Raw genomic sequence first — 25,793 nt, 5'->3', positions numbered from 1 at the left:
ACTAAATTTATCTACTCCAAAATTGAATTATGAAATGACTTATCTTTTCAACACCATATCTGAGTTGAATCCTTCCAAGATGTAATGTTCGTTTAAATTTAGATTTGTTCGTTGTTATGAACTACTTATATATGGAAACAATGAGATATTAAGTTTGAAATCTGACTTTCATGATCGAGAAGTAAAAAATATTATTCTTCTATTAGTACAAAATTTTAATTATTATGTATTTACTAATGTGATATTTTTTTTCTATATTACAAAGTTTACAGATATATGATAGTATAAAATGTCCTGTAATGGAAATGATTAAATCAATTCTAAATAAAGTACGCATCTTATTAGGAGACACCTTATAAAATTTATTGATATTATTTTGGAATACACATAATAAATGTTAATAAAATAACTTTTTTGGTTTGTACATAATTTATTTATAATTGCATATTTCATTTTTTTTAGGAATAATAGGCTTTTGTATATATTATGAAGAGATTTTGAAGATAAAATCACAACTCATTTGGATAAAGATATTGATGAAACAATTATTGTTATCATTCAAATGTGTCAAACACGTGTCACGTCACAAAATTGTTTGTAAATGTGGATTTAGATGAAATTATTGAATTTTTAAAAAAGTATTTCTCATTAATTTTATTGAATTTGATTTAAAAATATATTTTTTTATCACATGTTAAAAAATAATAATATATAGCTTCTCAAAAATTAAAGAATTAAATATGTATTAAGGTTGGTGGTCGACATCAATACACTAAACACGATAAGCATCATGTCATTGTCTTAGGTTAACACAATCTAAAATTTTGATATATGATAGTGATTATTAGCCAAAAAAATTAATCGACATACGTTGTATTTAAGAAAAGTTTTTAAAATTATCGAAAAAATAGTTTTTATAATTATATTATTTTTTTAAATTTAAATATCTATTCATTTTTCACTAATTTTTAATAATACTAGTATTTATTATAATTGAGTTTCGTAATCAATTTTAGGTATCTCTGACTCCCAAATTCTACACTCTTCAAATCAGATGAATCTAAATTTCACTTTAAATTATGCAAACAAATATCTCATTCAAATGTATTCAAAGTCTTCGGTCGACAAACGTAATAAATTTTTGCCCAATTAGTTTTATTTTTCAACAATATATTAATTGTTTTGTTGGCCTCAGCGATTTTTCATTTTATTTTATTTTTTGATTAGATTATTAGACATACTGACCAAGTCATTGAAAATTTACTTTACATTTTTCACAATTTTAAGAAAGTACAAGATAAGAAGAAGAGTGTGCGTAATTTACTATGTAAGCCAAAAGACAACCACCCTTTTCAAATGGTTGCATTTTGCTGTTAACGCCATTATAATTTCACCATTGGTTAATTCTAATTGTCGCTTATTGTGATATGTATGCCGTTAAATATCACTTTTCGCCTGGAAAGTAGGATATTCGTCTCTGATTTTGGTAATTTATGTTATTAATTTTCAATTTTAGTCAGTGTCGTTTTTGCAATTTTATTATGTTACACTGACGTGATATCTATACGACGTCTGCATAACTCTTATCAATACTACAATGGAAAAAAAAAACTAAAAATATCATAAATTGATCAATATAAGATCGAACAACATAAATAAACAAAATAATAAAATGATCAAAATTGTAGTTTTCCTTGACCAGTAAACATGATCGATTTGTTTGCAATTATTGTCCCTATTAGTCCACAAAATCCAATGATAAAACCAAGTCCCATGGAGAGATAAAATCCCCTGGAAATAAATGAATCATCTTCATGCTCCGAACTCGGGGATCCCTTTCCATCATCAATGAAGTTTGGATCTCTATGTGTTTCATGATCTCCGGGGCATGATTTATTGAGTATAGGACGTCCACAGAGTAAAGAATTCCCAATATAAGATGATACGGAAAAGTGCGAATTTGGTGGTATTATTCCAGACAAGTTGTTGTAGGACAAGTTCAAAAATCCGAGAACGCTCAAAGTCCAAATGCTAGGTGGAATATCACCAGAAAGGTGGTTTCCTGAGAGATCGAGAATATCCAAGGAGCTCATGCCACCAATATGCTGAGGAATAGACCCTGTCAAGTTGTTTCTTGCAAGATTCAATCCAATCAAGCCTGTTAGTTCTGTTATTTCAGACGGAATGCTACCGCCTAAATTATTGTTTGAGAGATCAATAAGACTAACAAGTGTTAAACCATTTACAAACTTGCGCTCCTGTCCTTTCCACATGAAATACACACCATCCAAGAGGCCACGATATGCTGAGAAGGCATCATCGTCTGGATTTTTACGAGCCGTAACGCTTGAATAAAGTAATGTAAAAGGAGTTGGCTTTTTAGCCATGGCCCTGAGAAAATGTATGCAGTTTGGTATAGCTCCAGAAATATTGTTTGAAGAAAGAACCAAGACTTGGATTTTCTCTAGACTACAAATGCTTGAAGGTATGACTCCATAGAACTCGTTGGAACTCAGGCTTAGAACAAGCAAGCTTATAGAAAACTGAGTTCCAATCCAAGCTGGTATCTCACCGGTTAGCCTATTGTTTCCCAGATCAATCACTTCCAAACTATAGCAGTTCCTCATGGATGAGGGAATTCTTCCCGAAAAAGTATTATTTCGTAAATCCAACCAGGATAACAATGACAACGAGCCAAATGATTGTGGGATTTTCCCGGAAAAATTATTGTTGGCCAAATTAAGAAACTGTAATGAACTATAGTTTGCAAAACACGGTGGAAGTTGGCCGAAAAACAGGTTGTCTGAGAGGTCTAGCAATCTCCATGTGCTGGTAAGGCATAGAAAGAACACTGGACCAATAATTCTGTTTGTTGATAGGTCTAATACAGATCCTTCCCCATTATCAGGAACAAGTGCATAAGAATCCCAATTGATGATGGCAGTGGAGAATGTAATGTTGGGGAAAACGCCATGAATTTGGTTATTTGAGACATTCAGATAAACTAGTTTGGAAGCTAGATTACCTAACCATGTCGGAATGTTGTCTGTGATTTGGTTAAAGGAGATATCAAGAAACACTAACTCAGTCTGAAATCGAAGCCATTCCGGAAACTGTGGTCCTATGTTGCATCTGGAGAGACTCGCGGCTACTAGTTGAAAATTTGGGATCCAATCAGGGCTACAATTTAAGGTGAACCCCGAGTTAGAAGACAACTCCAATAACAGTAACCTTGACAGATTGAAGAGATGGACCTCTGTGACTTCCCCTTCTAACTGATTCGAACCAAGATACAAGACCTTCAGTTTCGACAGGCGTCCTATACTTTCTGTCAAAGGCCCATTGAACATATTTTTGTTAAGGAACAACACTTCCAGGTATGGAGATGTCGTTAGATCCGGTATAGCACCCGTAATATTGTTCGACGACAAATCTAGAGCAATCAAAAGAGGAATACTCAGGTACCCTTTTTCGATGAACCCGTTCAATTTATTACTCCGGAGTGCTAGTCGAGTCAAGGATGAAAACCTTGAAAAATCAATCAATGATCCACTTATATTGTTGTAACTCAAGTCCAGATACTGCAAATTCTTTTCTAGAGGCCCAGACAAGTTCATCATCAGTTGGGAAAGCTGTGCGGTCAATTTGGTATGTTGCAGATTGAAGTACAACAAACTGCTCATATTTCCAAGGAACTTAGGAATCCCACCATCAAGAGCATTTCTGGAGAGATCGAGATGTTCAAGGGACCTAAGGCTTTTAAAAGCACTCGAAATGGGACCGGTTATATTGTTTACCGAGAAATCAACAAAAGTTAGGCTACTGTTAAAGTGCAAGAACCAATTGAGTGTGGAAAATGAGACATGATTTCGTGACAAGTCGAGGATAGCGAGAGGAGTTGAAGCATTGACAGTGGGTAGAGCAGAAGGGAGCACGTCTGTGAGGTTGGCATATCTCCAGTGTAACTCTTTAATGGAAGTTAATCCACTAATTGCTTGCAACCAATTTGTCGTCTCCTTTATGAGAAATACACGGCTGAGATCAATATACTCCAATAAACCAAGATGGATTACCCAATCAAGACTTTCAGCGAAGAGAAAATTATAGCCAAGATCAAGATATACCAACTTGGAAAGGTTCCCAAAAGATTGGGGAACTGTTTCACCGAAATTAGCATTTGAAAGATTGAGATAACTCAACTGGTTGAGTGAACTAATGAACTCCGGGATAGGAGAATACTCGAAATCATTGAGGCTGAGATCCAGGTAAGTCAAGTGCTTCAAGTCAAGCAACGAAGGGCTAATCGTACCTTGTAAAGGAGCATTGCCATCAGATTGTGACGGACCTCTTAGACTCAATCGCACGACGTGATTAGTTCGGTTGTGGCAGTGGACGCCTCTCCATTCGCAGCACTCCCTCATGTTTTCCCCAGTTCCCCAAGACAGAAGTCGGCCATATTCATCGACAAGCTCGTTTTTGAACTCAAGAAGGGCTATTCTCTCACTATCTAAGCATCTGATCATATTTCCAGAAGCCATACTTAATGACAGAAGAACAAGAAGATCAAAGATTTGAACTTTGATGGACATTACAGCGGTTGAGGTTGTATTCAATCTCTGAATTGTGTGAATGAGATTTTTATTACATAAATCTTCGTGGTCTACTTTCTGGTATACATAAATGAGCACCAATAATTGGAATTTCGTACCATTGAAACTGATGCAGTCAGCATAATTTGATGAAATGTCTCTCTATATTTATTATAAAAAAATTCCCACACGCAAATTGTCTATCTAAATGTGTACATATTTATTAGAGCAAGAATATTATTTTGTATACTTATCTCCCTTTAAAAAAAATAAAAAAAAAAAGATTCAAATAATATTAATAAATAAGAATGCTTTTATCTTCTTACCATAACAAGAAGTATGAGAACCTGAAATTCCAGCAGTAGTTAGTATTTTGCAGAAGCTAACAATGTTCTAGCAGCTACTAATATTTCAAAAGCTGGTATTTTTCCAGCAGACATATATTTTTCCAGCATACAAAATCCAGCAGATAGAATCCAGCAGCAGAAGAATTCAGTAGCGAGATTCCAGCAGATAGCTACTGATTCTGCTTAAGACTTGTAACTGAAGCATTTAACATAGAATAAAGACTGTTAATGGCACATCATAGCAGATTATGGTCATTAATAGGGAGTCCAACAGTCAGAATTTGGCATATAAATAACACCTTCAAATCTCTGAAATTGTTGCTACACAAATCTTGAGTTATCAATTGAAATTTGAGCCAAGAGAGTGCCTATTTTCGAGCAGTAGAATCTAGTAGCGAGAACAAGCTGATTTCAAACTTTCAACCGAAACTCTCTAGCAGATTTCTGTAAGTAGCCTTATGTATAAATATCTTGAAATCAGTTTGATAATTTATGTTTTAAAGCAAAGTTTCTGTATGTTTGATTTCTGATATCTGATTTTTGAAACACTGAAACCTAGTGAACTAATGGTAGGAATATATATTCTGAAACATTCATGAATTCTGAATTTCTGATTTGTGGCCTCACCCCTTAAAAATGATTTTAAAAACTGGGAGTTATTCCCGCCCCCGCTCCTGAGTGACAACCATATCACTCACCCACCAAACCCATCTCAGATAAGAACGAGGAAGAAATGTTAGAAGAAAAAGAGCAGATTCAGTTCTGGGGCTGGTGAAGAAGACTGTTATTTCTCAGTTCTAGTTTATGTTTTCCGCGGCATCTGTTAAGACGTTATTATGTTTGGTTTTATATTTTCGCTGTAAAACATTATTATTTGACTTTGTATCAGACAATGAATATTCAGTATTATGAATAAAAGACTGGTTTCTGAATTTTGTACTTCTGAGGCTTGTTGTTTTCGAATGTAAATTTGAGAGCAACGCCGGTGTCGACCAACCCCGTCCTTGAGGCGTGACAAGAAGAAATAAGCAATCAACGTGATTGTAGGTTATTATTTTAATTCGAAAATTTACTTAATACGCATATAATGAAGCAATAAAAAAATAATCATGTTGAAGTAGTAAATGAAGGGCTTGGTTTTAAGTAAAAAATATTCTTCAACTTAATCTCAAATCAAACATATATATTACTACACCGTTAAATTATATAATCTATATAGCAGAAATTATTTACATACCACTTAATTTATAAAATTTATTTGTAATATAAAATTCATGTAATGTAAACTAGAGTGTAAAATAATATCAGTTAATTGAATTTCAAAGTTTGTTAAAATATAAGAAATATGTGATTTGGCTAAAAAAATTTAAATTTATTTATAAAAAAAGGTATATATAAAAATTTGTGAGTGGATCCAAGCTTCTGAAAACAAAGTATAAAAACCAATATAATTTAGATAGAAAAATTTTCTAACTTTCTGAGAAATGTAGTTTTTATATAAATATAATTATATTTAAATTGATAATTAAAAAAAATCTGACCAAAAGGCCAACGCCATATGTAGACCTCATCTCTAATTACACATCGACGCAAGTCTGTGTAGCCAGCGCCTCCACCAAATGGGGTGCTCTTCGACTCTTTCCCTCACTTCACTCTCCTCCGCTGCCGCCGCAGCAATTCTCCGCCGTCACCACTGCCAGCAAATACGCCTTCCCCTCCGTCGCATCTCCGCGTCCAATTTCTCATCCCTAAGCAGCACCGCTCAGAAAGAACTCGTGATTCCTTCCGAACTCAAAGACCGCTAGGCGAAGCCCAAACTCCAGCAAGAAAAGGAACGGGTTATCACCCCCTCGCTCGCAGGACTTTAATGCTTGGTATTTAGATATGATTGATAATGCAGAGCTCGCTGATTATGGCCCTGTCCGTGGCACCATGGTTATTCGCCCTTATGATTACGCCATTTGGGAGGCTCTTCAGGTTCGAATTTTCATATTGAAACTTCATAAGTAGAAAGTTTGGATCTTTTTCCAAATTGGGCTGTTTTGATTGGTGCAGGAGTACTTGAATGTGAAGTTTAAGGAGACTGGTCATAGTAATATGTATTTACCCCAGGTGAGGTTCATACTTCGTCCATCATTAAACTCGAGTATTTGACACTGTTTCAGTTGGTATCTGGAATTTTTGGTAGTTTCTTGTGGCTTGGAATCGATTAGCTTCCTTGTTTGTTGGTGAATGATGGGTATTCTTCTTGTTAGTGGTGTCACATTTGAAGTTATTTACGTTGAGCTACTGAGTTTATCGGATTGGATAATTGTTAGCTACTGTGTTTTGATTGAACTAAGTTGTGTCAAATGCATAATTTAAGGCTATACGTTTTTTTAGCTCTTGACAAGTGATTGGAGGTTGTTCTTCACTCGTTACAGGGGCTTGAGCATATGAGGCATTGCTCTTGCTGAAACACATGTGAAAGGAGAGACCTTTTGTCAAATTAAGTGGTTACTGTGACAAGGATTTTCTTGGTTCTGATGTTTGACTAGATATATGATGGTGGAGTGGTTAATGTGATTATTGCGGTTTATACCATATTCATTCATTGAGAAAGAAGCCAGCCATGTTGAAGGTTTTAGTCGAGAACTAGCTCTTGTTACAATTGGAGAAGGAAAGGAGCTTGAAGAGAAGCTTGTGGTAAATAGACGTGATACCGTCTTTTTCCTGCGTTTTTTTGCATTTGGTTTTTTGAAAATTAATCAATATTCTTGGCAAATGCTGGTGTGACCCTGAGTTTACTTTTTGATTTTTGCCTTTCTTGAGGTTATGGCAGGTTCGACCTACTAGTGAAACAATGGTAAACCACATGTTCAATCAATGGATCCATAGTTACCGTGATCTCCCCTGATGATCAATCAGGTAGTGCAGTGCTTTGTGCCGTTTCTTTGTTCATTTTCAACATGTAGGATATCACTTATCGATTTTTTTATGCCACGTGTTTAATATGTTTCAGTGGGTAAATGTGACAAGGTGGGAGATGTGTACCAAACCATTTGTCAGAACTCTTAAATTTCTTTGGCAGGAGGGTTACACAGCTCATGCCACTCCAGAGGAGGCAGAAAAGGAGGTTAATTCTTTTTGTTCAAAGAGATGTTCACATAGCTCCAACTCTTTGCACTTTCATTTAACCAACTCGTCTACGAACTGCAGGCGTTACAAATGATTGGCGTGTATATCAAGTTTGCTTATGAGGAAGCTGCGATACCAGTTATTGCTGGTCGTAAATCAAAGATGGAGACATTTGCAGGTGCTTCAAAGACCTATACCATTGATGCAATGATGGGAAATCGAAAGGCTTTGTTGGCAGGAATAAGTCACAACCTTGGGCAGAATTTTTCTAGTGCATTTGGAACACAGGTCAGTGAAATTTTACTGTTAAGAACTTTAAACCTGTGACCTTTCTTGATGTGTGTGCATGGAGATGGCATTACGCTAACAATGTGTTGATAAGTTTATTGATGTAATAAACTGTTTACCTGTACAGTTCACCGATGAGAATGGACAAAGGCAACATGTATGGCAGACATAATGGGCAATTAGCACCAGATTTGTTGGTGGTATAATTATGACGCATGGAGATGACATTGGCTTGATGCTTCCTCCAAATCTGGNTATCATTGCCGATTCCTCAATGGAAATGGGAGCACATTACGATGGATTTCGTGACTGGTCTTCCCAGAACGCAGAAAGGTTTTAACTCTATTTGGGTTATTGTTGATCGATTGACCAAGTCAGCGCATTTTCTTCCAGTCAAGATGACATATTCCATGAACCAGTATGCCAAAGAGTACATAGCAGAGATTGTTAGACTTCATGGTGTTCCTGTGTCGATCGTGTCTGATCATGACTCTAGATTTACTTCAGAGTTTTGGAAGAGTTTGCACAGAGCTATGGGTACACGGTTAGCATTTAGTACAGCATATCACCCCCAGAGCAATGGTCAATCAGAGAGAGTTATTCAGATTTTAGAGGATATGCTCAGAGCTTGTACTATCGATTATCCTGGTAGCTGGAATTCTAAATTGCCTCTTGTTGAGTTCACGTATAATAAAAGCTACCAAGCGACGATTGGCATGGAACCGTATGAAGCACTTTATGGCAGGAAGTGTAGATCTCCCTTGTATTGGGATGAGATTGGTGAGAGGAAGATGTTGGGTCCAGAGTTAGTCCAACAGACTGCTGATGTCGTTGTCGTTATCCGAGAAAGAATGAAGACAGCGCAGTCGAGACAGAGGAGTTATGACGATGTGCGTCATAGGCCATTGCAGTTTGAGGTTGGCGATCATGTGTTCTTGAAGATAGCACCGCTTATGGGTGTGATGCGGTTTGGCAAGAAGGGAAAGTTGAGTCCGAGATGTATTGGCCCATTTGAGATCTTGGATAGAGTTGGTGATCGAGCTTACAGGTTAGCCCTACCGCCAGATATTGACAGAGTTCATAATGTTTTTCATGTCTCTATGCTCAAGAAATATATTGCGAATCCTTCCCATGTTCTTCGCCACGAGCCATTGGATTTGACGCCGAATTTGACGTACCAAGAGATTCCGGTGCAGATTCTGGATCGCAAAGTTAAAGTGTTGAGGAACAAAGAGATCGGCATTGTTAAAGTCCTTTGGAGGAATCATTTGATTGAAGAAGCCACGTGGGAACCAGAGGATGAGATGAAAGAGAAGTGTCCTGAGTTGTTTGTGCAGTGACGTCAATTTCAAGGACGAAATTCCTCTAAGGAGGAGAGATTGTAATATCCAAGCCTGGTGAACGGTACGGTTTAAGATTTCGTATGTTTATGGATTGTTTGGTTAAGATTAAGTTTGATTGAGATGTTAAGAGTTGTGATTATGGGTCATAGTATTGTTGGTTATTATTGTTTTGTGGTGTTGTTGATATTAGTTGATGGGTAGTTGTGTTGTATCAGCGTTGCGATTCGATTTAGGTTGCATAGAGTTGTTTTGGCCGAGACCAGACCGCACCCGCGGTGATTTGTGCAGCACACCCGCCGTCGTCATTTTCAGAAATTTGGTTGAGGTGCCGAAGGCACACCGCACCCGCGGTGCATGAACAGTAGAAGCGTGTTTCGAGATTTTAAGTGTTTAAATGGATGAGTTGGTCTCATTTTTCTCATTCTTTCCCCTCATTCTCGATTCTTCAGTCCTTGATAGAGCTAGGGTTCCATTTCCTTTCTTTTCCTTCCTTTGATTCAAGTATCTTGTGGGAGTTTTGAAGTGCGTGCATGGTTCTTTTGGGGTTTAAGGAGTTAAGGTAAGCTTTTGGTTTAGTTTATTCTTGGTTTTGGTGTTGGGAGACATCTTGGGTCTGTTGTTGTGTTGGTTTAATGGATTTAATGTTATAGGTTGGTGATTTTTGAGATGTTAATGGTGCAATACTTGGTTTATTGTTGTAGGAATCCAACCAAGGGTATAGATTCAAGGTTCCAAGTGTAGTAAGTTGAATTTCATTTATTGTGCTCGCAAGATAATATATGTATTGTGTTTCAATGGTTTTAACATGTTATTCCCTTCCATTTGATTCATAATATGTATTAATACACTTTGTTGTATATTAGAGGTATTTTTATCTCAATTGTGTTAAAGTGAATACAAAAGAGAATAGAGTCTTCAAAGTGTTTGTTTTAATGTCCAAAAGAGATTTCAAATGTTTTATTGGACTGATAAATAGATAGTCAGAAATTGCATGCAATTAGTTGATCAACGACCATAGGCTTATATCCCGACAGAGTATCGATTTANTATGTACATTGCTATGTAAGAGTTCCACTTGCTGAGTTTTATACTCATTTCAGTTATTTCATGTGATGCAGATAAGAGCGACGAGCCGGGACGTTGATTGAGACCGGAGTCATATGCATATAGAGATGGAAGAAGGAAAGATTATTTTGATAGTATTTTGGACATGATCATACAAAATGATATTTTGTATTTTGTTGTATCATTTGATTGATCATGTGTATACTTTTGATTATATATGGAAATGTATTTTTAAACCTTCTTTCCTTCAAGAAAAATTTTAAATTCCGCTGTTATTTTATGAAATCGGGTCAGAGCGTTACACAATGGAAGTGGTAGCACATTACCATGGATTTTGTAACAGGACTTCCAAGAACACCAAAGCGTTACAACTCCATTTAGGTAATTGTTGACAGGTTAACCAAATCGGCCCATTTTCTTCCGATCAAGACGACGTTTACAATGAACCAATATGATGAAGTCTATGTAGTTGAAATTGTAAGACTCTATGGAATCCCTGTGTCAATCGTATCTGATCGTGACCCGAGGTTTACTTCTGAATTCTGGAAGAGCTTGCACAGAGCTTTGGGTACCAAATTGGCTTTTAGCACAGCATATCATCCTCAGAGTGACGGGCAGTCAGAAAGGGTGATTCAAATACTTGAAGATATGTTACGAGCTTGCACAATTGATTTCTCAGGAAGTTGGGATTCAAAATTGCCTCTTGTTGAATTCACGTATAATAACAGCTACCAGTCTTCATTTGGAATGGCACCCTACGAGGCTTTATATGGAAGAAAGTGCCGATCTCCTTTGTATTGGGAAGAAGTAGGCGAAAGGAAGATGTTGGGCCCAGAATTGGTTCAACAAACAGCGGATGTTGTGGCATTGATCCAAGAGCGAATGAAGACCGCTCAATCTCGATAGAAGAGTTATGCCGATGTTCGTCGACGGCCTTTGACATTCGAGGTAGGTGATCATGTTTTTATTAAAATAGCCCCTTTTAAGAGAGTGGTGCGGTTTGGCAAGAAAGGTAAGTTAAATCCTCGATACATTGGGCCATTTGAAATTCTCGACAAGATTGGGGACCGAGCCTATCGTCTTGCATTGCCATCGGACTTGGATCGAATGCACAATGTCTTTCATGTGTCTATGCTACGCAAATATCTTCCCAATCCATCTCATGTCCTTCGACATGAGTCCTTAGACCTGTTACCTTACCTAAGCTACGAAGAAATGCCAGTTCAAATTCTTGATCGCAAAGTTAAAGTGCTAAGGAACAAGGAAATTGGACTTGTAAAAGTTCTATGGCGTAATCAAGTGATCGAGGAGGCTACATGGGAACCGGAAGAGGAAATGAAACATCGTTATCCAAGTTTCTTCGACGGTAAGTAAATTTCGGGGACGAAATTTTTATAAGGAGGGGAGATTGTGATATCCCAACCTTTATCATGTTAATCTCTATGGTTTATTATTGTTATGATCATGTTTTATGATTTAATGGTTGAGATTATGTTAAATGGTTATTGTTTATGGAGTTGTTTATTGAAATGGGATTAGAATGGTTATGGTTATGTGTATTGGAATAGTTGTTANATTTGTTGGTGGTATAATTATGACGCATGGAGATGACATTGGCTTGATGCTTCCTCCAAATCTGGCACCTGTGCAGGTACATTTTTGAAGGACTTCACTGATATCTCTTCTAAGACTGAAAACATTTGTGCCAGTGGCCCGGTACTGCTAAAAATCAATGTTTGAACAAAATTTATGACGTGTGATGAACCTTTTGTATTTTTACATGTGATATAGACGCCCAATTAATGGTGTTCTGCATATACTAAGAGAGTTTCAAATTTTTATTAACGTGTTCTTGCAGGTTATGATAGTTCCAATCTGGATGAAGCCCGATGAGAAAGCTGGAGTTTTAACTGCTGCCTCATCTATGAGAGAAATTCTTCAAGCTTCCGGAATTAATTTTAAAGTTGATGACTCAGAGCAGAGAACACCTGGGTGGAAGTTCAACTTTTTGGGAAATGAAGGTAAGTTCCTCCAAGTTAAATCCTGTTGTTTCACTTTATAATACTACATTATAATGGTATATATGAGACTGTGTTCAGGCTTTTTAATTTCATCAGGGGTTCCCTCTAAGGATGGAAATTGGTCCTCAAGATGTTGCAAGTGGGAGTGTGGTTGTTTCTAGAAGATATATTCCTGGAAAACAAGGAAAAGAATTTGGTATATCCATGGAATCTTCAACTTTGGTGGCTTGTGTAAAAGGCAAGTTGGATGAGGTCCAATCCTCACTTCTAGAACGAGCAACATCATTCCGAGATAGGTGAGTGAGCAAATTTTTTACGGTCTATTATCTCCTGGAAAGAGAAACCGTCTAGGTAGACAAACACCTATTTTTTAAGCAAGCCAATTTGATTCTATATGGTAACTTTTTCACAACAGAAATAATAAAATCTTACTGCATTTACATAATATGGCAAAGTTTAGACTTAATAGAGAGAAAAAGGCCAACACTGATCATATGTACCATTAACGGTCAAGAAGCTCAGAAAATTAGTTCAAATTTTGGGTACTTCACAATGATACTATCGTTGCTTGCTTCTGACCGAAAGAATTTCATATCTAGCAACATTATCGACTTGGTTTCTTACAACGAGCTGAAAGAAGCAATAGTTCAAGGAAAATGGGCAAGGGGCCCCTGGTCAGCCAGGTACTTTAGCACCCTTATCTAAAATTATATGCCCGATTTTCACAACACAAGATGCATACAATTCCCTTATAACTCTGTCGCATCCAACGTGAGAATTTCTTTATCTGTGTACACAGCGACAAAGATGAACTGAAGGTGGAAGAAGAAACGGAGCGACTATTAGATGTTTCCCTTTTGAACAGCCAAAGTGGGCAAAGAAATGCTTGATGACTGGCAATCCAGCAGATGAAGTTGCAATTTTCGCCAAATCTTACTAGTCCCGAAGCCGTATCTTCCATTCAAATCATCAAATTGCCAAATATTGAGGTTTTTAAGATCAACAGTTCGCCAACAAGTTACACATTTTATTCTGGGGGATATTTTTTTTTTTCTTTGATCAAAGAACTATATAACGGCTTTCATATTTTGTCGGCCATCTTTGCAATATGCTGCACTTAACATGAAGTGAGAGGACATAAGATGCTGTTTTATATGTACATATACATATACATATTTCAGAATTTTGCATGATATATTTATTTTCTCATACAATATTTGATATTTCGTCAATTAAATTTTATTGGATATTCTGCATCTCTGCTAAGTCCTGGATCCCGATTCCGCAACATGTTAAGAATGTAAGGGGACGAAATTCGGATATTATCAAAAAAATAAATCAACCCGACTAATTAAATCCACATGATCTGAAATTGTCAAATTCTGAAAATGAATTTAATGGCAAAAAAACTTGAAATTTCAGAAGTAAAATCAAAGTCGAAACCCGACATCGTCATGCCAGCCTTATTAAAATATATATCAGTTGCTTCACAAGCGAGTCAACATACGTAATCTCAGTCTATGTTATAATGCATTCACTGTGTTTCTCTATGCCGGTATTACTAATGTATATGTTTATTATTTGTTAAAGGTAATGATACTACTAATTATTTCAATTTAGATAGAATAACATGGAGTAATTATCGTTTTAACAAAGATTATAAACGGTGATAATGATGTAACTTAAATATTTTAAAACGTATAATAGCTCAAATATCATTTTTCGATTGTTTTTTTAGCATAAACAATTATTGAATCTCAAAAATCTCATTTACCATAATTTCACTCTTTGTAATAGATGAGAAGCAAATATGTTATCCTGACTTTAATATCAATTGTAAGACAGAGTGTATGTCGCTTTACGAAAAATTTAAATAATAGTTATGATATAACTCAAATCTTATCTTTTAAATATTATAATTATTCAAATAGTATGTTTTGATTGATTTATGAAAAGAAAAATATTTTAAAATATGCTGATGTATATTATTCGTGTGTGAGACAGCTAGCTTATTAAATTATTGGATGTGGCTTGTTTCAGATATTTGTTCAACTAGCCTAACAAAGTCAACCAAGTAGTTGCAATGCATGAGGACTTCTCCACAAAAGTTATTAAAAATTTAGAATCAATATACCCTTAATTTTTCCGTTTTAAATAATTAGTTTTAAATTTTTTTAGGCTTGATTTACCTTATTTTAGAACAAGGATATGACACGTCTCCTGACCAAAAAAATTGTAAAAAAATTGCTCAAAACATTAAAATACCCACCTTCTTTTCTTTGTTACAATTCCTTCATATTCTTTATAGTTGATATAAATATTGATCAATGGTATTTTACTAGAAAGGAAAATTAACCGACTTAATTTTCTTATTATATGAATTAAAATGATTAAATCATGTAAATGTGGACCTCATATAATTTTTACATATTATTTGTGCGGAAAAATTAGACAATAATTATTGTGATTAATCTGGAATAATGTGCAGCAACATGAAACAGTAAGTCGAGACAAGGATAAATCATTTATCCGCAAAACGAAATTCCTCGTATAACAGTGTTCTACGTCGACGACAATCGTCTCTAAGATACAACAACTTTAAATCGACAGAATGAAACACAACAACTCTTGATAGCAGCAAATGAAATATGTAGAACTTTCAAACACAAAGTGAATGAGAAGGAAATGCAACTAAGATGCGAGAAAAAAGTGTGAACAATGTAGATGGAGTGACTATTTATATTCTATCCACCAGTTGCGTAGACGGAGTACAATCTTCTGGATATGAACATAACTTTATGTGAAATGCCAAGAGACTCACTGGATTCAAACGCAGCCTAGTGTGAACAATGCAGATTGAGGGATTATTTGTAGTCTATCCACCATTTGCGTAGAAGGAGCACAACCTTGTGGATACGAATGCAACTTTCTGTGAAAGGCCAAGGGACGCACTTGATTCAAACACAGCCTTTTGGACGAACGCACTGTTTGATCCGAACGCAGACGAGAAAAAAAACATTTTCCCAAATAAATTTTGTCCAAAAAGATTAATACGGTCAAAAGACCACACCACACCGGTCGACTGCGTGCGTGTGTTTCACCGAGACTCAGCCTATCAACGTCTTCTCCCTTCCAAAAACTTCTGGTGTCTCTTGAGACCCAAGCCCTTAGCTCAAAATTAGAGCTAATAAAGAAGACTATACTTGGCTCATTTCCTATTGTAGAACATCGATCTCTCGCTTTCTTTTATTCATTACTCACTTTTTATCCAACAATTATCATATATCGTGGATTAGAATGTCTTGTTCGTGCATGTAAATTGACTATATAACCAATATTTTGGGGAAAAAACTATGCAGTTTTTGACATCCAGTGATTAATCCCATAATGCTGATCATGATTATTGGATCCTGTGAGAAGTATTTTAAAAAGAGCGAGAAAGCGTGATTAAGTAGAAGTGTTTCGGATAAAATTTTAAGATAATTTTAATATTTTTTAAAAAAATTAAGGCTCCGTTTGATATATGTAATTAATGTGATAAATAAATGATTAGTCATTAGATGGATTATGAAATGAAATATATGGATAAATAATATGGTTNAACGGTATGAAAAATGTGGCAGTAGTTGTGGTTTTTAGTCTAATGTTTTGTATATTGATCCAATTGATGTGAGGCCACTTCCATTAGAAATATAAGATATAAGGCTATAACTTTTATGTTTAGAGTTTTGTTCAAATCATTAAGGAAGACGAGCCAAAAGTGGCCCGAAGTGTGTCGTGTGTTTCGTTGTTCTTGCACTAACACATGTTGGGAGAATAGGCATAACTTTTTACTCAAACCTTCAAATGACCTGAAACTAGTGGGAGATGCAAGAAAACACATAGGGCTACAACTTTCATGTTGACGACTTTTGCAAATTCGGAAGAAAAAGTGCAGTTTTGGCCCTTGGACAGAGGGTACATGGACCTTTACACGGACCCCTACACGGGGTCCGGATCTTGCCGAGAAAAATGAGTGAATTCCAGTGTGTACACGGACCTCTACACGGAGGGGGTCACGGGCTCAGTGTCTATGGCATAGAAAACACGTTTTTGGTGTATTTTGAAGGCTTATTTATGGATTAGTATAGATGTTTCTACCCAATTCATTCCGTTCTTTTCCTTCTCCCATCGTTTCTTGCCTTCTCCTTTCAAGGTTTTCTTCCCTTCAATTTCTACTTCAAATTCAAGGGTTCTTATAGTGAAATTATTGTGTCTCCTACCTATATTTCGAGCTACAAGGTAAGAATTTTATATTCCTAAGTTGATAGAGAGTTTAAGAAATTGAAGGCAATTGATGGTTTGGTTGATGGCTTAATAGTTGAATTCATGTATTATGGTATAGGAACTCCTTCAAGGTGATCATAACAACCAAGTGCTTATGGGTTGTAAGTAGAAACTTCTCCTTGTGCTCACATGATGAATATATGTATATAAGCCATGTTTATTGATAATTAGCTCCTTTCATTGATATATAGTTGATCCATATATTGTTATATGTTCATTGTTCAAGCATTTCCATGACAAAGGAGCTAGTAACTCATTGTTCCTACCAAGTGTTTGATGTATTGCCTCAATGAAGTTTCCTATAATTAAAGCCAAGGAATGATAGTAATTCATGCATGTCATTGGCCAATCACATGATTATGAAGTATCTCTCACAGTTTTGATAGTTATATCTAAGAGATACTTGCCACAGGTCACAGCACTGTCATTTCCTTCCTTTAATTCATGACATGATACCCTTTAAATTGATTTGAGACTTATGATTCATTCTTCGTTGTCATTGCCAAAAACGCCATTGCCATAGCCATGTTTTAAGCCAAAGCTATATGTATGTAATTGCTACGTACAGCTTTCTATTTACTGAGTTTATTCTCAATCCGGTTAATGTCATGTGATGCAGGTGATAAAAAGGACTGAAATGGATTGTTCGAGGCGGGAGAAGTCATATAAAATGCCATGGGAAAGAATTTTTGGTTATGTCACTTTAAATTGTGGTGGAGTGAACATATGTAAAGCTTTAAAATATCATGTATTTTTGTAATGAATGATGGGAACACTTTGTATTGGCTTTTGATTATGTATAGATAATATGTTGTGACTAGTAATGTTGCTAGTTTTAAAAAATGGTTATAATGTAAATGCTATTTAGTACTTTTCCTTTTAAATGAAATGCTTCCGCGTACGTTATTTCTATTAAATGTTATTGTCATGGGAGTGGGTTGTTTCAATGAAACTCATATTTGCAATACTGTATATCCTAAACAGTTCCTAGTCGATTCAGCCGCCGCTAAGAAGGATATAGTCCGCTCGAGTTTGAGACTAGTATCTGCGATGTGAGTACCATGTTTCATTGGTAGGGGACAGTGTGATGTCCGAGCATGCAGATAGGTGCTCCAGGTCGAGTGCACTGAACAACCCTCCATAAAGGACTTTCCAAGTGGTTCGCACTTATCGAGTGGAAACGTCCTAGTTTATGGTTGTACACCATTAGTCCTTACGACCCGGGACAACATTGAGACTCTATGTGCTAGCATTGCACTTTGACTTGTTTAACGACTCTCAAGAGATCATCAGGTGGCAAGGTTGGGTGTTTTATCGAAACATATAGGAGTCGATGCATTGTAGTCGGAGATTCACCCCTTACCTTCGGGTGTGGATATTGTAATGCCCGGTTACTCGTACAAATGATTAGTAATACGTTTATGTCATTATAGATAGTTAATTAGCTCATTATGTTTAACATATTAATTGAGGTATCAATATTGAGATTGAACATGACTTTTATATTGATCATGATGTATTGAGAATGAAAATATATCTAAATAGTTATAGTAAGATGTGTAGGTAGAAGTAGTGTTATGAAGTTGATAGGAAATGAGATGAAATTGTGGTAGTTTTTACGAGTTTTAGCATAATGATTTGAATATTGATCCAAATTGAGTGAGGCGATAACCATTAGAAAGCTAAGATATAATGCAACAACTTTTATGTTTTGGGTTTTGTCCAAATCATTGTGGAAGACAAGCCAAAAGTGCCCCGAAGTGTGTCGTGTATACCGTCATTCCTTCATTGACACATGTTAGGAGAATGAGCATAACTTTTTACTCGTACCTCCAAATGACCTGAAAGTAATTGGAAATTTATGCCAAGCCATAGGGCTACAATTTTCATGTTTACCACTTTTTCAGATTATGCACGAAAGAGCCGTTTCTGGAGCGATCTTTGATGACGTAGTGCGCAGAGACAGAACAGGTGGCGCTCGAGCGGTAGAAAATTACCGCCCGAGCGTCGGTGCTTCTCAAGCCTAGTATTTTTACAGAACATTCCGTGCTCGGGCGGTTATAAGATGATAAGTTTCGACTTTCTAAGCCATTTTATCAGCTCTCCATTTATATACCAACAACAAACTCGAGAGAAATCTATAGAAATCTTCCTCCAAAGCTTTCTTCTTCATTCCTTTCAAAGTTTTGAAGTTAGAACTTTGTTCCCCATCACAAGAACTTCATAAGGGTGTAAGTTTTCTTATCTTTTAGTTATTGTACATGTAGAGGACAATAAAGGAATGATTTTTATCTAGTATATACAATAGTGACTAAATTACTGGTATATTTGACAGTATAGGAGCGAGGAACATCGTCTCAAACCAGTGTTCCTAAGCTTGGACTGTAATTTGGCATGTTCTTGAAGTAATACATGAGTAATATTATGATTTCAAATATTTCCCATTGATTATTGCTATATGTACATTGTTAGTATCTTATTGATGAAAATATAGCACCATATTCCATTGTTATGTATTAAATATGTAAGAAACTCATGAATATTGATGATGGATGCTATGTTATGAACATGAACATGAAAAGAAAAGGATTGATTTTTATATGATATAGAGCTTGTTGACATCATGGGTGGTTTTAAATCCACCAAAGCTATTGGCCAATATATGTTCATGAGGCGTGGGGTTGCCAATGGTTGCTCCCTGACGTCCAACACAGTAGTAGCTATATAATAAAGCAAGCACGGTAGTACAGGTCAACTAATGAGTCTCAAGTACAAAAATGAACATTAATATATGATATGATATGACATGGTTTAAAGATTCATTGTTGTCACGACTTGATATATATGTTCCTTCGACGCATATTGTTACGTACAAGTGCCAACTTATTGAGTTTTATAAACTCACGTAGCTCATGTATTACAGGATTAGGTAGTGAAGATGCATAGGATGTCGGTTCGCCAATGGATGCTTGTGACGTGCCTCACCTCGACAAGAATCGGGACTTATTCTTGTATAGCTTCCGCATATGTAGTATAATGAGTGTAATGTTAAGGTTTAAACAAGTTCCATATTATATTTATGATGATACAAAGTATGCATGTATATGAGAATATGTATTTGTATAACAATATGGTGCATGGTTGTGTATGAAAATATAGTTGATGTTGTTGTATATATGGTATTGCTTGAGTTTTGGTTTAAACAAAATATAGGGACATCATGCAAAAAATTTTTACAAACCGTCAAAGTGATGCCTTTTGTTTGATTTGCTTCATACTACAGGTATATCAGTCAAACCCTATTTTGATTATAGTAATTACGCTAAGTATAGAGTAAGGGTGTGACATTTTAGTTGGTATCAGAGCCCACGGTTCTTCGACAGGGAAGACACTGCACTTCATCCACATGGGGAACTCCGCAAGTAAGTATCTTTGTATCCCATAGTTTATGCTAAGTTATGTGTCTATGTGAACTATATGTAGGTTAAGATAAGCGACGATGCCACCTAAACGTAAGGTACATGAAGGAGAGTCATCTAAGGGCAAATCCCCAGCGGTCGAAGGTGAGGGCAGTGCACCGCGACCTATAGATGATTTTGCTCAGCTGCTCCAACAACAAACGAAAGTGCATGGGGAGCAGATACAGCAATTACTGGAGATGCAACGGATTACACATGAGCAGGCACATGCACAAGCCATGATCCCCAGACAAGGGCCTGTTCAAACTGATGTGTATGATCGTTTTCGACGTCTGAATCCTCCTGAATTCATGGGAAACACCGATCCAGCAGTAGCAGAAGAGTGGATTAAGTCATTGGAGTCTATCTTCTCCGACCTTCATATGGAAAATGTTGACAAAGTAACTTGTGCCGTCTTTTTGTTAACAAAACATGCAAGAATATGGTGGGAGAGTGCAAGGGTTGCATTACCGGTTGGACCATTGACATGGGAAACTTTCAAAACCGTATTTTACAACAAGTATTTCAGTAAAGATGTACGAGCCAAGAAAGCCAGCGATTTCCTTAACCTGAAGCAAGGAACCATGTCAATGACAGAATACATACAACAATTTGAGGCTGGAGTCCAATATGTACCGTATATTGCACAAGATGACACAAGTAAGGGCGAACACTTCATGCGGGGACTTCGCTCTGAAATTAAAAGAGATGTACGGATGTCGAAAGTTGCTACATACGGGGAGATAGTAGAAAGAGCACTTATGGCAGAACAAGATGAACATGACATTGACAGGGACAGACAACAACGAAGGCAGCAGTACTTTCAGAAGAGCCAAGGAACGGGACAAGGCAAAAAGACTGATAGCAGGGGTACTAGACCAGAGGAACCCCGTGGCAAGGGTCCCCCTCCACGTAAAGAACAGGACAGACCACCTTGTCCTATATGTGGCAAACTTCATGGCGGGGAATGTATGCAAGGTTCCAATGTTTGTTATCGTTGCAAAAAGCCAGGGCATCTCACCAGGAATTGTCCAGGGAGTTCTGAGAAAGTACAGGGACGCCTTTTCTCCATGACTAAAGAGGAAGTGGATGCGGATACATCGATGAGCACTTGTATGTTCTTGATTTCTGGTATTACTGCTATTGTTTTACTAGATTCAGGAGCCATGTATTCTTTTATTTCGGAATCGTTTGTAAGGAGACTGGGCATTACAGCAAGTCTAACAGAGGCACAACTCGCCATAGCCTTACCTTCCGGGCAAGATTTACAGACAGATCAGATTGTGAGAGGGTGTCCAATATATGTCCAAGGCCATCAGATGTATGCTGATTTGATAGTTTTGAGGATGACGGATTTTGATGTGATATTGGGAATGGATTGGCTCTCGAAGTACAGAGTTACTATTAACTGTGGCATAAAGATGATCAAAATTGCGCCCATAGGAGCTGAACCATTCACAGTAGCAAGTGCAGGTATATCCTTACCTCTTCGGATAATCTCTTGTATGAAGGCTTGTAAATTACTACAGAAGGGGTGTCAAGGATATTTAGCATATGTGTTAACTATTGACCCACCTGTTCGTGAATTAAAAGATACAGATGTTGTTTGTGAGTTTCCAGAGGTATTTTCTGATGATGTAACAAGCTTACCCCCAGATAGAGAGATCGATTTTGTAATTGACGTTGTGACAGGAACTCATCCGATCTCAAAAGCTCCTTATCGATTAGCTCCTACAGAAATGAAAGAATTGAAAGAACAGTTACAGGAGTTGCTTGATAAAGGGTTTATTAGACCGAGCTTTTCACCGTGGGGTGCACCTGTTTTATTTGTGAAGAAGAAAGACGATACCCTCCGTCTATGTATTGATTATCGGGAATTGAACAAAGTGACAATCAAAAATAAGTATCCACTCCCCAGACTTGATGATTTGTTTGATCAATTACAAGGAGCTGCCATCTTTTCGAAGATTGATTTACGATCAGGCTATTATCAATTAAAAGTTAAATCAGATGATATCTCAAAGACTGCCTTCCGAACCAGGTACGGGCATTATGAATTTCTTGTAATGCCATTTGGAATAACGAATGCACCAGCTGCTTTTATGGATTTAATGAACAGAATTTTCAAGCCATTTTTAGACAAGTTCGTGATTGTGTTTATAGATGATATTCTCATCTACTCACGAACTGTAGAGGAACATCGAGAACATCTGAAATTAGTTTTACAGACTTTGAAAGATAAACAGTTATATGCCAAATGGAAGAAATGCGAATTTTGGCTTGAACAAGTATCATTCTTGGGTCATATCATTTCAAAAGAAGGCATATCCGTGGATCCAAGCAAGATTGAAGCTGTTAATAACTGGTTACGACCAACTACTGTTACTGAGGTACGTAGTTTTCTTGGGTTAGCTTGTTATTACCGTCGGTTTATAGCGGGATTTTCTAAGATAGCATTGCCTTTGACTGCTTTAACACGAAAGAATGTGAAATTTGTATGGGACGAAGCATGTGATCGCAGTTTTCAAGAGTTAAAGGCAAAATTGACATCAGCACCAGTCCTCGCAATTCCAGAAGGATCGGGAAATTTTGTGGTATACAGTGACGCTTCGAAACAAGGATTAGGAGCAGTTTTAATGCAGCATAGGAAGGTCATTGCTTATGCCTCAAGACAATTGAAAGAATATGAAAAGAACTATCCTACACATGACTTAGATCTCGCAGCAGTGGTATTTGCGTTGAAAATATGGCGCCATTATCTGTATGGTGAACGGTGTGAAATTTACACGGACCACAAGACTTTGAAATATTTATTCACGCGAAAAGAATTGAATATGCGTCAACGACGTTGCTTGGAATTAGTGAAAGATTATGATTGTGTTATTAACTATCATCCAGGTAAAGCCAATGTTGTTGCAGATGCATAAAGTCGAAAGTCCAATTCTATTGCTACAATGCAAGTATAAGAACAAATTTTATGGGATTTACAGAATATGAAGAATGATGTTATGCCAAAGGGAACTGCAATCCAATTATTATCTCTCATGGTTCGACCAACACTTGCAGATAGAATCAGGGCCGAACAAAGTGTAGACAATGAATTACAACAACTGAGGCAGCGAGATGAAGAAAAAGGCAATTTAAACTTTGAATTGAATGGAGAAGAAATGCGGACATATCGAGGTAGATTGTGTGTGCCAAAACAAGGAACAATCAGAAATGACATTCTTATTGATGCACATGCTACACCCTACTCGATCCATCCAGGAGGCACGAAATTGTACAAAGATTTGAAACCATTATTTTGGTGGCCAGGTATGAAAAAGGACCTTTCTCAATTTGTTGCACAATGTCTAACTTGTCAACAGGTCAACATTGAACATCAAAGACCAGCAGGGCTCCTGAAACCGCTACCCATTCCAGAGTGGAAATGGGAACATATCACAATGGATTTCATCCTTGGTTTGCCAAGAACACAAAGAGGATTCAATGCTATATGGGTTATTATGGATCGACTTACGAAATCAGCTCACTTTCTTCCGGTGAAGACCACATACACGATGATTCAATATACTGAAGAATACATCAAGGAGATAGTGAGGCTTCATGGCATCCCAGTGTCCATTGTATCTGAGAGAGATCCCAAATTTAAGTCTGCATTTTGGAAGAGTTTACATCATGCTATGGGAACTCGATTGGCATTCAGTACAGCATTTCACCCCCAAACTGATGGACAATCAGAACGAGTAAATCAGATCTTAGAAGATATGTTGAGGGCCTGTACTATTGATTTTCCAGGCAGTTGGGACAGTAAACTACCGTTGGCTGAATTTACTTACAACAATAGCTATCAGTCAAGCATTGGAATGGCACCATATACTGCATTATATGGTAGAAAATGTCGATCTCCAGTACATTGGGATGAAGTAGGAGAAAGAAAGTTATTAGGCCCTGAATTGGTACAACAGACAGCCGAATTGGTGACCAAGATCAGAGAAAGAATGCACACCGCCCAGAGTCGACATAAAAGCTATGCTGATGTGCGACGCCGTCGATTGGAATTTCAGGTTGGTGACCATGTATTTGTAAAGATATCACCATTGAAGGGCATATTACGTTTTGGTAAGAAAGGAAAATTGAGTCCAAGATATATTGGTCCATTTGAAATCTTGGAAAGAATAGGAGACAGAGCCTACCGAGTTGCTTTACCACCAAACTTTTCAAACGTTCATAATGTTTTTCACGTTTCCATGCTACGAAAGTATTTATCTAATCCTTCTCATGTTCTTCATTATGAACCGTTGGAGCTTGCATCGAATCTCTCATATGAAGAACGACCGGTACAAATCCTCGATAGGAAATCAAAAGTGTTACGAGGCAAGGAAATACCCTTAGTAAAACTGTTATGGCGTAATCATACAATTAAAGAAGCAACATGGGAGCGAGAAGACGAGATCCAATAGAGATATCCTGAACTATATGGTATGTCAAATTTCGAGGACGAAATTCTTTGAAGGAGGGGAGAATTGTAATGCCCGGTTACTCGTACAAATTATTAGTAATACGTTTATGTCATTATAGATATTTAATTAGCTCATTATGTTTTACATATTGATTGAGGTATCAATATTGAGAATGAACATGACTTTTATATTGTTCATGATGTATTGAGAATGAAAATATGTCTAAATAGTTATAGTAAGATGTGTAGGTAGAAGTAGTGTTATGAAGTTGATATGAAATGAGATGAAATTGTGGTAGTTTTTACGAGTTTTAGCATAATGATTTGAATATTGATCCAAATTGAGTGAGACCATAACCATTAGAAAGCTAAGATATAATGCAACAACTTTCATGTTTTGGGTTTTGTCCAAATCATTGTGGAAGACAAGCCAAAAGTGCCCCAAAGTGTGTCGTGTATAGCGTCATTCCCTCACTGACACACGTTAGGAGAATGAGCATAACTTTTTACTCAGACCTCTAAATGACCTGAAACCAATTGTGTTGGATCTCGGTTTTCTATGTGCCCAAACGCAGCGGAAGTTTAAAATTTTATTTTATTTTGACAATCAAAATATGTTTATATTTGGGCACTCGTATGGTTTTGACATAAACATTCATAGGGCGTTGGAATTTCATACCTTAGGTGAATTAATCACATGGCTCAAACTATTCTGGGTTTAGCGGAGATAGCTCTTGATGAAATCCCTACGAACTTTCTTCAAAAGCTTGTTCCTTC

The 25,793-nt window shown here is 36.7% G+C and overlaps 1 protein-coding gene and 1 pseudogene across 1 annotated transcript; one reads left to right on the top strand and one right to left on the bottom strand.

Annotated features, from left to right (window-relative positions):
• Positions 1 to 1,631: 1,631 nt before the first annotated feature.
• Positions 1,632 to 4,702, bottom strand: LOC140973784 (receptor-like protein EIX2). The gene has a single exon (XM_073436845.1). The coding sequence runs from the start codon at positions 4,587 to 4,589 to the stop codon at positions 1,677 to 1,679; it is 2,913 nt and encodes a 970-aa protein (XP_073292946.1). The 5' UTR covers positions 4,590 to 4,702; the 3' UTR covers positions 1,632 to 1,676.
• A 1,823-nt stretch (positions 4,703 to 6,525) lies between these two features.
• LOC140973783 (proline--tRNA ligase, chloroplastic/mitochondrial-like) lies at positions 6,526 to 13,710 on the top strand (annotated as a pseudogene).
• Positions 13,711 to 25,793: the final 12,083 nt, after the last annotated feature.

Source organism: Primulina huaijiensis, chromosome 3 (assembly GCF_012295235.1).
Source record: "Primulina huaijiensis isolate GDHJ02 chromosome 3, ASM1229523v2, whole genome shotgun sequence".
NCBI classification, from domain to species: domain Eukaryota; kingdom Viridiplantae; phylum Streptophyta; class Magnoliopsida; order Lamiales; family Gesneriaceae; genus Primulina; species Primulina huaijiensis.
This window is presented reverse-complemented; position numbering and strand designations above follow the sequence as displayed.